Source organism: Oncorhynchus mykiss, chromosome 20, assembly GCF_057628025.1.
Source record: "Oncorhynchus mykiss isolate SJ-2025 chromosome 20, ASM5762802v1, whole genome shotgun sequence".
In the NCBI taxonomy this organism is placed as follows: domain Eukaryota; kingdom Metazoa; phylum Chordata; class Actinopteri; order Salmoniformes; family Salmonidae; genus Oncorhynchus; species Oncorhynchus mykiss.
In genome coordinates this window covers 46,695,525-46,714,946 of record NC_143041.1, presented here as the reverse complement: position 1 = coordinate 46,714,946, position 19,422 = coordinate 46,695,525, and the positions used below count along the sequence as shown (strand labels likewise).

The window sequence follows — 19,422 nt, the reverse complement described above, 5'->3', positions numbered from 1 at the left end:
ACCCCATTACCCTATCACACTATATCACCCCATTACCATATCACACTATATCACCCCATTACCCTATCACACTATATCACCCCATTACCCTATCACACTATATCACCCCATTACCCTATCACACTATATCACACTATATCACCCCATTACCCTATCACACTATATCACCCATTACCCTATCACACTATATCACCCCATTACCCTATCACACTATATCACCCCATTATCCTATCACACTATATCACCCCATTACCCTATCACACTATATCACCCCATTACCCTATCACACTATATCACCCTATTACCCTATCACACTATATCACCCCATTACCCTATCACACTATATCACACTATATCACCCCATTACCCTATCACACTATATCACCCATTACCCTATCACACTATATCACCCCATTACCCTATCACACTATATCACAGTATATCACCCCATTACCCTATCACCCCATTACCCTATCACACTATATCACCCATTCCTGATTTATTTCCCCTCTTACTCTCATGGAAACCACTGTGATAGCCCTATAGGGTTAGGGTTAAAAACGTGTGGAACCCTAACCTCTGACCTCTTGACTGATACTAAGGTGTTGATATATCCAACCATGACTATGGTTTCATTCATGTTTGCTGGTTGATTTCTGAAGGCCCTATTTTATTTTTAAAATCTAGATTTCATAAAGGATTGTTTATCCATCCGAAACAGTATGTTGACAGTATGTCACATTACGTAACCCCATTTCAGAAATAAATATCCTAATCCCTTATTCAGCGAATCATTATCATTATGTCGATGTTCCCAGAAAACAGGATTTTAGCAGATTTCCTTGTCTGCGTTTTTTAAATATGTTTGTTTTTTTTACAGTACATAATATTTTCTACTTGTATCCGTTGACAGTTTTCTCCCTCAGCCCCATAGGCCAAATTAAAGTGACTGTTATCAGACAGAGGTCAAAAGATTCTGGTATTTGCCATGAATATTGTCATCAACGGCAGCCTCATGTAGGTGTGTTTTATTTTTCTTCTCTCTGACAGGGTGCGAATGCTAAATTTAAACTGAGGTTGGTGGGGCCTGGTCGTGTGCTCAGAGTGGTGCCCCAGACGGTCCTCAATGAAGCACAGGTCACCGTCATCGTTGAAGACTCCGCTGCCATCGATTACGAAAAAGGCAAATCCTTAACATACAAGGTATTTCAGACTGTCTTCAGCTGCACCTATGACAGACTGGGATATTGAATATTTGCTCCTAGGAAGGACACTGTAAAAATGGATTTGGTTGAACTTTTTCAAAATAAAACGGTGCAGAAATTTCCATGTTAAATTATAATGGTTATTATACAGTAATAACCTATGAGTTGCTTAATATAATATATGAATAATTGTGACTTAAAGTGACCTACAGTAATGCTTGCATATATTTTTTTATGTTTGGTTCCAGAGGGAATCCAACCCACAATCCTAGGCGTTGCAATCGCCATGTTCATTCCATAATATATATTTTGTTACTTTAGTACAACAGCAGAAATAGCGCTGAGTATTTGATAGATTTGACATGTATTTTCTCCCCTCCCCCCACCCCCCAAAAAAACACACAGTTACTAGCGGTGGAGATTGACACCCCTGAGAGGTTCAGTGCGACAGCTGATATTGTGATTCATCTTTTGGACACCAATGACAACACTCCCAGGTTCACCTCAGAGTATTACATCGCACGTATTCCGGAAAACTCCCCCGGAGGCTCCAACGTTGTGTCTGTCACCGTGAGTACATCTGGATTATTCAACTCCACTCAAAGGCCACTGCCAGCTAAATATGGTTACGTAATCCCCCAACAATAATCCACCGATAGATAAATATTAATGGTTAAGGTTAATTGGAAACTGAAAGGAAGCAGGGTTTTTTTCAGGCTTGTAGGAGTTCCACAAAATGTTATATTTTTTTCGCCAGGAGAGAGAGAACTAACACCTTGATTGACCTGCAAGCATAGTGTCACTGAATGTTGATATTAATTGGTAGAGATAACCTACTTTCTCCATACAATTCTCAACTAACTGTCTTAAGATGAATACACTTCACTATAAGTCGCTCTAGATAAGATCCTCTGCTAAATGACTAAAATGTAAACAGAAACTGTGTAACCAGATTCATGCCCGAAAGAAGTACAAAGTAGTATTGAAACAACGATGATAACAATGTTGAAATAAAGGTCATATTGGACTATTATTTATTTTGGCATGAATCTGCTTCCATAGCAGTATTATTATTTGTACTGGTATATTACTACTAGTAAATGTTTAGCAGGAATTACAGTTTGGTGAGATGGAAACAATCCCGTTAGGGTTCATCATATTGACCTTTACCCTGTGATGTCCTTGTGTGGCCGTGTGCTACTCACCCCCAGGGAATTGGATAGAGCTGAGTAGACAGCCCCTGCTGGGGTGAAATCCCCCTCACATCGTGTATGACCTTATCCTCACACTGTTCCAATCAGCTAATGGATAGTCATTGTATGACCTTCTCTCAGGAGATGAGTCCCAATGGACTCCCTACTCAACAATATTGTCCACAAAAATATAAGTTGTTAATATTATCAATAAATGGATACCATAATATGGTTATACATTAATTATGGATGAATAAAATGTTTGAGTGTTTATTGCCGGTGCGATTATTTTTGAAGAGCCCGAAAATTCTCGTGAGCTTGATGTAACTTCTACTGTATCCTCTATGTTCCGTTCCAGTATTCTACCAGCATTCTAACTTCTACTGTATCCTCTATGTTCCGTTCCAGTATTCTACCATCATTCTAACTTCTACTGTATCCTTTATGTTCCGTTCCAGTATTCTACCAGCATTCTAACTTATATTGTATCCTCTATGTTCCGTTCCAGTATTCTACCAGCATTCTAACTTCTACTGTATCCTCTATGTTCCGTTCCAGTATTCTACCAGCATTCTAACTTCTACTGTATTCTCTATGTTCCGTTCCAGTATTCTACCAGCATTCTACCAGTATTCTAACTTCTATTGTATCCTCTATGTTCCGTTCCTGTATTCTACCAGCATTCTAACTTCTACTGTATCCTCTATGTTCAGTTCCAGTATTCTACCAGCATTCTAACTTCTACTGTATCCTCTATGTTCCGTTCCAGCATTCTACCATCATTCTAACTCCTACTGTATCCTCTATGTTCCGTTCCAATATTCTACCAGCATTCTACCAGCATTCTAACTTCTACTGTATCCTCTATGTTCCGTTCCAGTATTCTACCAGCATTCTAACTTCTACTGTATCCTCTATGTTCCGTTCCAATATTCTACCATCATTCTAACTTCTACTGTATCCTCTATGTTCTGTTCCAGTATTCTACCAGTATTCTAACTTCTACTGTATCCTCTATGTTCCGTTCCTGTATTCTACCAGCATTCTAACTTCTACTGTATCCTCTTTGTTCCGTTCCTGTATTCTACCAGCATTCTACCAGCATTCTAACTTCTATTGTATCCTCTATGTTCCGTTCCAGTATTCTACCATCATTCTAACTTCTACTGTATCCTCTATGTCCGTTCCAGTATTCTACCAGCATTCTAACTTCTACTGTATCCTCTATGTTCCGTTCTAAATTCTCTCCTCTAGTCTACTCTATGTTCTGTTCCAGTGTTCTATCAGCATTCTAAATTCTCTCCTCTAGTCTACTCTATGTTCCGTTCCAGTGTTTTATCAGCATTGTAAATTCTCTCCTTTAGTCTACTCTATGTTCCGTTCCAGTGTTCTATCAGCATTCTAAATTCTCTCCTCTAGTCTACTCTATGTTCCGTTCCAGTGTTCTATCAGCATTCTAAATTCTCTCCTCTAGTCTACTCTAATTTCCGTTCCAGTGTTCTATCAGCATTCTAAATTCTCTCCTCTAGTCTACTCTATGTTCCGTTCCAGTGTTCTATCAGCATATTACATTCTCTCCTCTAGTCTACTCTAGTGCTCCAGTGTTCTATCAGTATTCTAAATTCTCTCCTCTAGTCTACTCTATGTTCCGTTCCAGTGTTCTATCAGCATTCTACATTCTCTTCTCTAGTCTACTCTATGTTCCGTTCCAGTGTTCTATCAGCATTCTAAATTCTCTCCTCTAGTCTACTCTAGTGCTCCAGTGTTCTATCAGCATTCTAAATTCTCTCCTCTAGTCTACTCTATATTCCGTTCCAGTGTTCTATCAGCATTCTAAATTCTCTCCTCTAGTCTACTCTATGTTCCGTTCCAGTGTTCTAACTCCCTTTTTCTATGTTCCGTTCCAGTGTTCTAACTCCCTTTTCCTTGGTTGCGTTCCAGGCCAATGATCCAGACTCTGGCCTTTGGGGTGAAGTCAAGTACTCCATCTATGGATCCAGATATGATCTGTAAGTGCAGTAGAGTCCTGCCAACACCAATGATTGTCGGACATGATGATCTGTGTAAAATCACTTCCTCGGTTGATTTTGGAGCCAGTTGAATAGATCAAAATGGGCAAAAAAAATGATCACTTATACAATATCATTATTTGTAACATCTGTGGCTCTGCTGGTAGACTGTAGCTCCTCCCCTTTCCCCTGTACCAGCTTCTTCTAAGATGGCAGCAAGATACTGACTGGTTAATCTCGTAATTGGATTGTAGGGTAAGAAATAGCCTGCCAGGCTTGGATGCCTCATGTAGAGAGGGCCAATTAACATGCAATGTGACAGCTGGAGCTCTGTTATGGAAAGCAAGGCAGGCAGTACATTGAAAAAAACAAGTGTCAATTTATCTTCCAGTTTTGCTAGCCGTCTTGACACGGGAAGTCTAATTCTAAACGTGTTAAAGTTAACAGGTTGCTTTGTATTTGTTAATTTTCACAGGGAATACGTTGATTGAAAATGGCTGAATTATGTGCCACTTTAACAACATTGGACATACAAAATGTGTACTGGACAAATAATTACCTTTGTGGATAATACAGAAAACTTTATCCAGCATCTGAACCACAGGACTTTCTTGACAAGTTTTTACCACAAGTTTTAATCCAAGATTAAACTGTAACTGCCAATATACTTCTAAAATACTGCCAATATACTGCCATACTGTCAATATACTACCAATATACTTCTAATATACTGCCAATATACTGCTAATATACTGCCAATATACTTCTAATATACTGCCAATATACTACCAATATACTTCCAATATACTGCCAATATACTGCTAATATACTGCTAATATACTGCCAATATACTGCCATACTGTCAATATACTACCAATATACTCCTAAAATACTGCCAATATACTGCTAATATACTGCCAATATACTGCCAAACTGTCAATATACTACCAATATACTCCTAAAATACTGCCAATATACTGCTAATATACTGCAATATACTGCTAATATACTGGCAATATACTGCCATACTGTCAATATACTACCAATATACTCCTAAAATACTGCTAATATACTGCCAATATACTGCCATACTGTCAGTATACTACCGATATACACCTAAAATACTGCCAATATACTGCTAAAATACTGCCAATATACTGCTAATATACTGCCAATATGATGCTAATATCCTGGCAATATACTACCATACTGTCAATATACTACCAATATACTCCTAAAATACTGCCAATATACTGCTAATATACTGCCAATATACTGCCATACTGTCAATATACTACCGATATACACCTACAATACTGCCAATATACTGCCATACTGTCAATATACTACCGGTATACACCTAAAATACTGCCAATATACTACCAATATACTCCTAAAATACTGCCAATATACTGCTAATATACTGCCAATATACTGCCATACTGTCAATATACTACCGATATACACCTAAAATACTGCCAATATACTGCCATACTGTCAATATACTACCAATATACTCCTAAAATACTGCCAATATACTGCTAAAATACTGCCAATATACTGCTAATATACTGCCAATATACTGCTAATATCCTGGCAATATACTACCATACTGTCAATATACTACCAATATACTCCTAAAATACTGCCAATATACTGCTAATATACTGCCAATATACTGCCATACTGTCAATATACTACCGATATACACCTACAATACTGCCAATATACTGCCATACTGTCAATATACTACCGGTATACACCTAAAATACTACCAATATACTACCAATATACTCCTAAAATACTGCCAATATACTGCTAATATACTGCCAATATACTGCCATACTGTCAATATACTACCGATATACACCTAAAATACTGCCAATATACTGCCATACTGTCAATATACTACCGATATACTCCTAAAATACTGCCAATATACTGCTAATATACTGCCAATATACTGCTAATATACTGGCAATATACTACCATACTGTCAATATACTACCAATATACTCCTAAAATACTGCTAATATACTGCCAATATACTGCCAATATACTGCCATACTGTCAGTATACTACCAATATACACCTAAAATACTGCCAATATACTGCTAAAATACTGCCAATATACTGCTAATATACTGCCAATATGCCGCTAAAATTCTGCCAATATAAGGCTATCATACAGCCATTACACTCCCTATATACTACTAATATACTGCCAATCCACTCTCTGTTGTGTATTCCAGGTTTCTCATCCATCCGTCTTCAGGCATCATATACACCCAGGCCTGGGCCATTCTGGATGCTGAGGTCAAGTCCAAGTACAACTTCTACGTGAAGGCAGAGGACACAGAGGGAAAGTACAGCCTGGCAGAGGTGTTTGTCACTGTCCTGGACATCAATGACCATGTTCCAGAGTTCGATGACAGCCGTGTGGAGAGGACCATGGTCATTGGCGCACCTGTTAAAGTAGAGGTATGTACAGTAGCTATAAGATAAGATGAGAGTGGCCTCCTGAGTGGCGCAGCGGTCTAAGGCACTGCAATGCTAGAGGCGTCACTACTGATCCGGATTCGATCCCGGGCTGTATTACAACCGACCGTGACCAGGAGTCCCATAGGGCAGCGCACAATTGGCCCGGCGTCGTCCGGATTAGGGGAGTGTTTGGCCGGGGGGGGGGGGGGGGGGGGGCTTTACTTGCCTCATTGTGCTCTAGCTACTCCTTGTCGCAGACCGGGCGCCAGCGTTTCCTCTGGCTGGCTTCCGGGTTAAGCGGCCGGGTGTTAAGACGTGCGGTTTGGCAGGTCATGTTTCGCGGGACGACCTTCGCCTCTACAGTGCCCGTTGGGGAGTTGCAGCGATGAGACAAGATCGGGGAGAAAAGGGGGGTAAATTATAGATCCCTAAAGGAGGTACAGTGTGGTGTGTAGAGGTGTTCCCTAGGGGTTCACTGGCCATCGGTCCGGTTTGGTCCGAGTAAACACTGTATGAATCGTTACAACCCTAATTACACTGTATGAATCATTACAACCCTAAATACACTGTATGAATCGTTACGACCCTAAATACACTGTATGAATCGTTACAACCCTAAATACACTGTATGAATCGTTACGACCCTAAATACACTGTATGAATCGTTACGACCCTAAATACACTGTATGAATCGTTACGAGCCTAAATACACTGTATGAATCGTTACGATCCTAAATACACTGTATGAATCGTTACGACCCTAGTCAAAACTGTGTAGTGAATGTTTGGATGATAATTACCTGAAATGTAAAATGTGAGTGTATCCAGAACCGCTTCAGTGTATATATACAGTATATATTTAAGTCATGTGTTTGGTTTTTGCCGATTTTTCCTTATTTCATTCAGGCAATAGATGCCGATGCAGGGTCCCCCAATAACATCATTGAGTATTCCATCATGCAAGCTGAGCCGGACAACATCTTCGACATTAACTCGGAAACGGGAGAGATCAACCTGAAGTCGTACATCAAGTCCATGGAGATCGTGCAGAACATCACCAAGCAGAAGGACTGCAGGTGGTCTCTGGTGGTCCAAGCCCGGGACCGAGGGTCTCCGTCTTTTAGCACTACCGCCGTGGTCAACATCGACATCACTGAGGCGGTAAGTTCAATGTTTCCTGACCTTAACTCTAACCGTAGAGTTATAACCCTAACCTAAACCTAATTCTAACCTAAACCTAATTCTAACCTAAACCTAATTCTAACCTAAACCTAATTCTAACCTAAACCTAATTCTAACCTAAACCTAATTCTAACCTAAACCTATCTCTAACCCTAACCATAGAGTTATAACCCTAACCTAAACCTAATTCTAACCTTAACCTATCTCTAACCCTAACTGTGGAGTTATAAACTTAACCTAACTCTAACCTTAACCTAACTCTAACCTTAACATAACTCTAACCTTAACCTAACTCTAACCCTAACTGTAGAGTTATAAACTTAACCTAACTCTAACCTTAACCTAACTCTAACCTTAACCTAACTCTAACCTTAACCTAACTCTAACCTTAACATAACTCTAACCTTAACATAACTCTAACCTTAACCTAACTCTAACCTTAACCTAACTCTAACCTTAACATAACTCTAACCTTAACCTAACTCTAACCTTAACATAACTCTAACCTTAACCTAACTCTAACCTTAACCTAACTCTAACCTTAACATAACTCTAACCTTAACCTAACTCTAACCTTAACATAACTCTAACCTTAACCTAACTCTAACCTTAACCTAACTCTAACCTTAACATAACTCTAACCTTAACATAACTCTAACCTTAACCTAACTCTAACCTTAACATAACTCTAACCTTAACCTAACTCTAACCGTAACCTAACTCTAACCTTAACATAACTCTAACCTTAACCTAACTCGAACCCTAACCTTAACCTAACCCTAACCATAACCTAACTCTAACCTTAACATAACTCTAACCTTAACCTAACTCTAACCTTAACATAATTCTAACCTTAACCTAACTCGAACCCTAACCTTAACCTAACCCTAACCTAACTCTAACCTTAACCTAACCCTAACCTAACTCTAACCGTAGAGTTATAACCCTAACCCTAATCTAACCGTAATGCTGACCCAATGTTCCCTCTAAGCTGCAGCTCCCCATGACTGCCACTTAGAAATATCAGTCCACAGAGAGAAGCAGGAGATTGAATTTTCACTCAACTTTCTAGAGCAGTGGTCACGAACCGGTTGATCACGATCGACTGGTCCATCTCCGATCGCCAAACATGTCTGTAAAAAACAACAACAATGATAAAACCTTGTACTCATTGTTATTTATTTAGTCTTGTGCTGTCGGTGGTACTTGGTGCACCTGATTCAGCTGCCCTGCGCGCTGGCTAGGAGAACTGTTGCCATTTTGAACATTTCTTATGTCTGAAGGTAATAACTGCCTTCCCCGGTGGGCCCAGAGAGCAAATCAAGTGCACTATAAACCTACCGCTGGCCAATCGGATGTCTCAGATGACCGTGTCTGGTGGGCCCAGAGAGCAAATCAAGTGCACTATAAACCTACCGCTGGCCAGTCGGATGTCTCAGATGACCGTGTCTGGTGGGCCCAGAGAGCAAATCAAGTGCACTATAAACCGCTGGCCAATCGGATGTCTGCAGTGATGTGAGCAGGCATAAAATAAATCTACAGCAAAATTGAGACTGTAAGATTTCAAAACGTTTAAAACCACGACAAGAGAGAGACTGTCAACAAATACAGCAAAATAACTGTTTTTATACTTTCTACAAGAGCCCAAAATATGTACATTTCTATATGTCTTTGAAAAGCCAGTCAGATAAATGACTTCTTTTTAAAATTTTACTTAAAGTGGCAGTGTTGTATTTTGATACAGGCTTGAATAAGCTCAGTAGCCAATAGGCAGAGGGGAGCATAATGTGTCTGACTCTGTAATAATGGTATGGGAATAATAATGCATTTTATTTTGTAAAGTGGTATTTTGCATCGAACAACACAACAACATTTTCAGTCACCTCCGTGTCTGAAGGACACGTAGATGAACAGGTTAATGTCAAGCCCTGCATGTTTTCTGGGAATGTAGGCTTACATTGAACACCACGCATTGGCAGCTACTGTAGGCTGAATGATAGAACAGCTATTTCCATGTTAACATATTATGGGATGCATTTTCTCCATAGTTTTTGATGGTAGGCCGCTCTGGTAGGCCCTACATTATGATCAAATAGCCACAGCAGCCTACTTGACAACTGTTAAAACTGTAACTTATAGTGGTCACAGCCTCGGTGTTTACAGGACATGCGCAGGAAGTTACACAGAAGTTTCACAACGTTCAAGTTTGTGCTCAGCAGACCTGAAATTAGCTCTAGGTCAATTTATTTTTTGTTGCTGACTACGGCTGTGGTGAGCATGGGCATCACTGGGTTGTAAAGAGTTTAAACCTACGTTATCTTACCCTTACCTTAACTAACCCAAACCTTTACCATAGCCTTCTAACCTTAACTAACCCGAACCCTTATCATACATAGCCTTCTAATCTTAACTAACCCAAACCCTTACCATAGCCTTCTAACCTTAACTAACCCAAACCCTTACCATAGCCTTCCAACCTTAACTAACCCAAACCCTTACCATAGCCTTCCAACCTTAACTAACCCAAACCTTTACCATAGCCTTCTAACCTTAACTAACCCAAACCCTTACAATAGCCTTCTAACCTTAACTAACCCAAACCCTTACAATAGCCTTCTAACCTTAACTAACCCAAACCTTTACCATAGCCTTCTAACCTTAACTAACCCAAACCCTTACCATAGCCTTCTAACCTTAACTAACCCAAACCCTTACAATAGCCTTCTAATCTTAACTAACCCAAACCCTTACCATAGCCTTCTAACCTTAACTAACCCAAACCCTTACCATAGCCTTCTAACCTTAACTAACCCAAACCCTTACAATAGCCATCTAACCTTAACTAACCCAAACCCTTACAATAGCCTTCTAACCTTAACTAACCCAAACCCTTACCATAGCCTTCCAACCTTAACTAACCCAAATACTTACCATAGCCTTCCAACCTTAACTAACCCTTAACATAGCCTTCCAACCTTAACTAACCCTTAACATAGCCTTCCAACCTTAACTAACCCAAATACTTAACATAGCCTTCTAACCTTAACTAACCCAAATACTTAACATAGCCTTCTAACCTTAACTAACCCAAATACTTAACATAGCCTTCCAACCTTAACTAACCCTTAACATAGCCTTCCAACCTTAACTAACCCAAATACTTACCATAGCCTTCCAACCTTAACTAACCCAACGAATTAACATAGCCGTCCAACCTTAACTAACCCAACTACTTAACATAGCCTTCCAACCTTAACTAACCCAAATACTTACCATAGCCTTCAAACCTTAACTAACCCAACTAATTAACATAGCCGTCCAACCTTAACTAACCCAAATACTTACCATAGCCTTCCAACCTTAACTAACCCAAATACTTAACATAGCCTTCTAACCTTAACTAACCCAACTACTTAACATAGCATACTTTAAACAGTTTATTACACTAACAACTATACTGAGGTAACAAACGTGAAGTCATTTAATTTCAGGCCCAGTGTCTATTTGAGCTCCTTTGTCAGAAGAACAGAATAATCTCTCATGTCAACCAGAGAGACCCAGTAGCTGTCAATGCAGTGCTTTGTGAACCTGTCACAGGAACTTAAATCCTCATCAGAAACATGCTAGTGAACAGATGGAACAGACAGTTCTGATGAGCCCACCGGGCAGGGCACCATGTGGGGAATGGGTTGTAATTTGGGTCACATCGTAAGCCTCGATGATCAACAGTCACAGCAGGCTGGGATGAATGGATCAGCGTCAAACGCATATATCGTAATATCATACAGTGGGGAGAACAAGTATTTGATGCACTGCCGATTTTGCAGGTTTTCCTACTTACAAAGCATGTAGAGGTCTGTAATTTTTACCATAGCTACATTTCAACTGTGAAAATCCAGATAATCACATTGTATGATTTTTAAGTAATTAATTAGCATTATATTGCAAATTCCGTCTCTCACAGTTGAAGTGTACCTATGATACAAATGACAGACCTCTACATGCTTTGTAAGTAGGGAAAACCTGCACATTCGGCAGTGTATCAAATACTTGCTCTCCCCACTGTATATGCCAGGTAACAGATGTTATTATCCAGTACAGTGAGTACATACTTCATTGGCGCATCTATGAGCTTCCTGTGGGAATTGAACCCCCAACTTTGGTGTTGCTGAACCCATGCTTTTTTCCCACCAACTGAGCCACAAAGGACCACCTGCAGTCATCATGCTGTTACTGTTATAGAGATGTAGTCTGTCTAAGGCTCCTCTGTCAGTACTGTTACTGTTATAGAGATGTAGTCTGACTGAGGCTCCTCTGTCAGTACTGTTACTGTTATAGAGATGTAGTCTGTCTGGAGCTACTCTGTCAGTACTGTTATAGAGATGTAGTCTGCCTGAGGCTCCTCTGTCAGTACCCTTTATAGAGATGTAGTCTGTCTGAGGCTCCTCGTCATTACTGTTATAGAGATGTAGTCTGTCTGAGGCTCCTCTGTCAGTACTGTTATAGAGATGTAGTCTGCCTGGAGCTACTCTGTCAGTACTGTTACTGTTATAGAGACATAGTCTGTCTGAGGCTCCTCTGTCAGTACTGTTATAGAGGTGTAGTCTGTCTGAGGCTCCTCTGTCGGTGCTTGGATCATCCATGTCTGATCACTGACCTCACTGCTTGCCTGCATGCTTTGGACCCTAAATGGTGAATGTTTAAAATGTTTGATAATCTAATCCCATGATTAAAAGTATTTCTCTTTGTGCTTTTTTACAGACTCAAGTCAATGGGCCTATGGCAGACTTTTTATTGCAAAGTAGGGACAACCCAATGAAGGCCCTTGGCATGGTCGCTGGTGTCATCAGCATATTGGTAGGGATCACTGTCTTGATCTCCACGGCTACGTTCTTGCGCAACACCAAGTCCAACAGGATAATGCCGGCACGTCGCATCGTCATCAGACGGAGACCGCCAAGGGACCGCAAGCCATGGACTTTTAACGTACCGTTCCGTGGTAGCGGAAATGACTCGTCAAACAAGTTCATTGTAGGCGACCAGGAAGCAGGGAGTGTCAACGTAAACCTCAACAACAAAGGCGGCCCCCGGTGCTCCAGGTCAAAATCCAAGCCTACGCCCCCTAGAGCTCCCTGCCTGCCCCCTCCATCCTGCCCTCCTCCGTCCTCCAACCCCAGGCCCAGTGAGAGGCCCCGGCACTGGGCAGCAGTGCCCACCGTCTCTGAGGGCCTGACCTCCACTGGTTCCAGGACATCCAGCCAGAGCAGGGAGATCAACATCAGCTCTGACACTTCTAGGATCCCCGTCAGCTCAGCCCTGGTCTCTGAACTCAAAATGAGACTAGAGCAGAAAATCATTGAGAGCAACTCAAGCTATTATTAAATCTGATTGTTGTGTGTTTTCACTCTAACCAATCTGTCAGTAATTGTCTCGACTTCTGAAGGTTACTCAGTCCTAGGATTGTAAAACTGCAAAAGGATTTACTTGATAGCTACCTACACAAATAGCTAGCTAGAACAAAGTGTTAATAAGATAAATTCATTTAAAAATATTAAAAGCCATACAAATAAGTTCTCCAAAGGAAGGTTGAGGACAGCAGGTTCATTTTCTTTAAAATGTTATTGACGACACAATTTCAAAGCAAGTCCTTTGTCAAAGCAATGTTGCAACACATTTTACTGAACCTATTTAATCCAACCACTTCTACATGTGTTCTTAAAGATGTTAACATCACGTTGGACACTTGGGCCCTGGTCCACAATAGTGCAGTATTTAGGGAAATAGGGTGCCTCTTGGGATGCACACTCTGTTATCCACCATTAGAAATAACTAGACTTGTTTCTGCTCTGCCATCTTGAAGATCATGTAATGGGATATTGTTAGACAAGTCGTTGCATTGCTGCCATCTTGAAGATCATGTAATGGGATCCTTGTTAGACAAGTCTTTGCATTGCTGCCATCTTGAGGGAAACAACATGTTAACAAGAATGTCTGAGGGAAGGATTACTGCGCATTTATGTGTATACAGAACTGAACGTGTGTTCCTGACATTTCCTGAAAAGTTGTATTTTATTTGCTTAAAAAGATCATGTAATGTTTTCATTAATAGTGCTATAATATAGAATACGGATTAATGTGTAAGCTATGTTGCCTGGCAAATGTACTCACTTTGACTTGTGCATCGAAGTGATAATGCAGCTAACGGTATATAAGACTATAAGCTATAAAATATGAGATATTCTTGACAGGATAAATGGCGTTGCTTTTAAACATGAAGTGCTCATAGACCTCTGAAGTGACATTATAATTATTATTTTCTTCTTTTTTTTTCAATTTAAAGTTTTATTTCGTTTTCTTTAGTGTTTCAATCAACCAACAAAACACATTCCACATTCACAGATTTGACAGACTTTAAAAAAAAAATACATTAAAAAAATAACTGACAAATAATAATTAAAAAAACTGTAAAAAATAAAATTAAAAAATAAAATTAAAACTTGCAGCAGCACTATCAAGGTTCTTGTTAGCTATTTCCAACCTTAGCTGAGACGACGAGCAAATCATTGGTTTGAACAGCACCTTACACAACATGCATCTGCTCATTTCCCCTAATCACCCCCATTCACTCTGTCCAATTTCAAATATAGTTGAGTAGTGGAGACCAGAGTCTATCAAACTTGGTTCTGTCTCTTGCGGAGGTCATGCGTGAGCTTTTCCAAGAGGAAGAAAGTTAACAATCTGGTCAATCCACATTTTACATGTAGGAGAAGTATTAGTGTAGTGACATTCTAATGGCGTTGGTCGTATTTTGAAGTAGAGACTTAGAAGATTCTGACGCTCTTGTTTCAAATCACTTGCTTTTTCTTCTGAAATGCTTTTGCATTTCTAAAGGGTAATCTTTTAATTGGGTGGATTACTGTTGGATTGGTGTTGGATTGATGTTGGATTGGTGTTGGATTGATGTTGGATGGGTGGTGGGTTGGTATTGGATTGGTTACTGGATTGGTATTGGATTGGTATTGGATTGGTATTGGATTGGTATTGGATTGGTATTGGATTGGTGGTGGATTAGTGTTGGATTGGTGTTGGATTGGTGTTGGATTGGTGTTAGATTGGTGGTGTATTGGATTGGTGGTGGATTGGTGTTAGATTGGTGTTGGATTGGTGGATTGGTGTTGGATTGGTGGTGGATTGGTGTTGGATTGGTGGATTGGTGTTGGATTGGTGTTGGATTGGTGTTGGATTGGTGGTGTATTGGATTGGTGGTGGATTGGTGGTGGATTGGTGTTGGATTGGTGTTGGATTGGTGGATTGGTGTTGGATTGGTGTTGGATTGGTGTTGGATTGGTGTTGGATTGGTGTTGGATTGGTGTTGGATTGGTGTTGGATTGGTGGTGTATTGGATTGGTGGTGGATTGGTGGTGGATTGGTGTTGGATTGGTGGATTGGTGTTGGATTGGTGGTGGATTGGTGTTGGATTGGTGTTGGATTGGTGGTGTATTGGATTGGTGGTGGATTGGTGGTGGATTGGTGTTGGATTGGTGGATTGGTGTTGGATTGGTGGTGGATTGGTGTTGGATTGGTGGATTGGTGGTGGATTGGTGTTGGATTGGTGTTGGATTGGTGTTGGATTGGTGTTGGATTGGTGGTGTATTGGATTGGTGGTGGATTGGTAGATTGGTGGATTGGTGGATTGGTGGTGGATTGGTGTTGGATTGGTGTTGGATTGGTGTTGGATTGGTGGTGGATTGGTGGTGGATTGGTGTTGGATTGCTCATTTAACTGAAGGGATCTTTTTGTTGCTTCAGACAATAAACTGTGGAAATCAGTCACCCTAGATTAGGCAGATTAGCTAATCACGTGAGTCAATATAATCACTGTTTCTCAAAATTGGCCATAAACTTGGTCAGAATTTTTAAGCATTCACTTCCACGCTGTGTACAGTATGTACACACTTTATGAAAATGTTTTGGATACATAATGATCAAATATATTCTGTGTATGTACTGTATGTATGGTGTAAAACACTTGCCAGTCCCTTTAGGTGAAAACTTTATATTGTCTTCATATTTATCTTTTTGAATAAATATTTTAAAAATAATTATATTGTGTGGGGATCTTGTTTGTTCTTATAAGCTAGATTTAAGTTTCAGAAAACAATAAACTAAAACTAGAACTACAGAAATATGTTTGTGGGAGTGTACTGAGATATCAAACGGGCTGGACAATTATTTTCTCATAACACTTCTTGGAAAAAAAACAATCAATGACTCCTCCATCATTAACACAAATGAAAACCATAATGATTTATTGAAATAGTAACCAAGAAAAACAAATTGGTACAATTTAATTTAAGGCCATGTGGCAAACAATAATGCAGGTACTACAGTAGGGATGGAGGAGTGACCAGGCAGGTACTAGGGATGGAGGAGTGACCAGGCAGGTACTAGGGATGGAGGAGTGACCAGGGAGGTACTACAGTAGGGATGGAGGAGTGACCAGGCAGGTACTACAGTAGGGATGGAGGAGTGACCAGGCAGGTACTACAGTAGGGATGGAGGAGTGACCAGGGAGGTACTACAGTAGGGATGGAGGAGTGACCAGGGAGGTACTACAGTAGGGATGGAGGAGTGACCAGGGAGGTACTACAGTAGGGATGGAGGAGTGACCAGGCAGGAACTACAGTAGGGATGGAGGAGTGACCAGGGAGGTACTACAGTAGGGATGGAGGAGTGACCAGGGAGGTACTACAGTAGGGATGGAGGAGTGACCAGGGAGGTACTACAGTAGGGATGGAGGAGTGACCAGGGAGGTACTACAGTAGGGATGGAGGAGTGACCAGGCAGGTACTACAGTAGGGATGGAGGAGTGACCAGGGAGGTACTACAGTAGGGATGGAGGAGTGACCAGGGAGGTACTACAGTAGGGATGGAGGAGTGACCAGGGAGGTACTACAGTAGGGATGGAGGAGTGACCAGGGAGGTACTACAGTAGGGATGGAGGAGTGACCAGGGAGGTACTACAGTAGGGATGGAGGAGTGACCAGGCAGGTACTAGGGATGGAGGAGTGACCAGGGAGGTACTACAGTAGGGATGGAGGAGTGACCAGGGAGGTACTACAGTAGGGATGGAGGAGTGACCAGGGAGGTACTACAGTAGGGATGGAGGAGTGACCAGGCAGGTACTAGGGATGGAGGAGTGACCAGGCAGGTACTACAGTAAGGATGGAGGAGTGACCAGGGAGGTACTACAGTAGGGATGGAGGAGTGACCAGGGAGGTACTACAGTAGGGATGGAGGAGTGACCAGGGAGGTACTACAGTAGGGATGGAGGAGTGACCAGGGAGGTACTACAGTAGGGATGGAGGAGTGACCAGGGAGGTACTACAGTAGGGATGGAGGAGTGACCAGGGAGGTACTAGAGATGGAGGAGTGACCAGGGAGGTACTACAGTAGGGATGGAGTAGTGACCAGGGAGGTACTACAGTAGGGATGGAGGAGTGACCAGGGAGGTACTACAGTAGGGATGGAGGAGTGACCAGGGAGGTACTACAGTAGGGATGGAGGAGTGACCAGGCGGGTACTAGGGATGGAGGAGTGACCAGGGAGGTACTATAGTAGGGATGGAGGAGTGACCAGGGAGGTACTACAGTAGGGATGGAGGAGTGACCAGGGAGGTACTACAGTAGGGATGGAGGAGTGACGAGGGAGGTACTACAGTAGGGATGGAGGAGTGACCAGGGAGGTACTACAGTAGGGATGGAGGAGTGACCAGGGAGGTACTAGAGATGGAGGAGTGACCAGGGAGGTACTACAGTAGGGATGGAGTAGTGACCAGGGAGGTACTACAGTAGGGATGGAGGAGTGACCAGGGAGGTACTACAGTAGGGATGGAGGAGTGACCAGGGAGGTACTACAGTAGGGATGGAGGAGTGACCAGGGAGGTACTACAGTAGGGATGGAGGAGTGACCAGGGAGGTACTACAGTAGGGATGGAGGAGTGACCAGGGAGGTACTACAGTAGGGATGGAGGAGTGACCAGGCAGGTACTAGGGATGGAGGAGTGACCAGGCAGGTACTACAGTAAGGATGGAGGAGTGACCAGGCAGGTACTACAGTAGGGATGGAGGAGTGACCAGGGAGGTACTACAGTAGGGATGGAGGAGTGACCAGGGAGGTACTACAGTAGGGATGGAGGAGTGACCAGGGAGGTACTACAGTAGGGATGGAGGAGTGACCAGGGAGGTACTACAGTAGGGATGGAGGAGTGACCAGGGAGGTACTACAGTAGGGATGGAGGAGTGACCAGGGAGGTACTAGAGATGGAGGAGTGACCAGGGAGGTACTACAGTAGGGATGGAGTAGTGACCAGGGAGGTACTACAGTAGGGATGGAGGAGTGACCAGGGAGGTACTACAGTAGGGATGGAGGAGTGACCAGGGAGGTACTACAGTAGGGATGGAGGAGTGACCAGGGAGGTACTACAGTAGGGATGGAGGCGTGACCAGGGAGGTACTACAGTAGGGATGGAGGAGTGACCAGGGAGGTACTACAGTAGGGATGGAGGAGTGACAAGGGAGGTACTACAGTAGGGATGGAGGAGTGACCAGGGAGGTACTACAGTAGGGATGGAGGAGTGACCAGGGAGGTACTACAGTAGGGATGGAGGAGTGACCAGGGAGGTACTACAGTAGGGATGGAGGAGTGACCAGGGAGGTACTACAGTAGGGATGGAGGAGTAACCAGGGAGGTACTACAGTAGGGATGGAGGAGTGACCAGGGAGGTACTACAGTAGGGATGGATGAGTGACCAGGGAGGTACTACAGTAGGGATGGAGGAGTGACCAGGGAGGTACTACAGTAGGGATGGAGGAGTGACCAGGGAGGTACTACAGTAGGGATGGAGGAGTGACCAGGGAGGTACTACAGTAGGGATGGAGGAGTGACCAGGGAGGTACTACAGTAGGGATGGAGGAGTGACCAGGGAGGTACTACAGTAGGGATGGAGGAGTGACCAGGCAGGTACTAGGGATGGAGGAGTGACCAGGGAGGTACTACAGTAGGGATGGAGGAGTGACCAGGGAGGTACTACAGTAGGGATGGAGGAGTGACCAGGGAGGTACTACAGTAGGGATGGAGGAGTGACCAGGGAGGTACTACAGTAGGGATGGAGGAGTGACCAGGGAGGTACTACAGTAGGGATGTAGGAGTGACCAGGGAGGTACTACAGTAGGGATGGAGGAGTGACCAGGCAGGTACTACAGTAGGGATGGAGGAGTGACCAGGGAGGTACTACAGTAGGGATGGAGGAGTGACCAGGCAGGTACTACAGTAGGGATGGAGGAGTGACCAG

The 19,422-nt window shown here is 42.4% G+C and overlaps 1 protein-coding gene and 1 long non-coding RNA gene across 2 annotated transcripts in view; one reads left to right on the top strand and one right to left on the bottom strand.

Annotated features, from left to right (window-relative positions):
- The window catches only part of LOC110499560 (cadherin-related family member 1a-like), a 31,247-nt gene extending 17,636 nt beyond the window's left edge, over positions 1-13,611 (top strand). The window contains exons 12-17 of the mRNA XM_090211957.1: positions 1,051-1,203; positions 1,611-1,775; positions 4,340-4,407; positions 6,660-6,888; positions 7,795-8,049; positions 12,832-13,611. Of these exons, the coding sequence (XP_090068083.1) occupies positions 1,051-1,203; positions 1,611-1,775; positions 4,340-4,407; positions 6,660-6,888; positions 7,795-8,049; positions 12,832-13,452 (1,491 nt within the window). The 3' untranslated portion in view covers positions 13,453-13,611. The remainder of the gene's footprint in view (positions 1-1,050; positions 1,204-1,610; positions 1,776-4,339; positions 4,408-6,659; positions 6,889-7,794; positions 8,050-12,831) is intronic.
- Positions 1-19,422, bottom strand: part of LOC118942075 (uncharacterized) — a 784,985-nt gene that overhangs the window by 363,431 nt on the left and 402,132 nt on the right. The window lies entirely within an intron of this gene.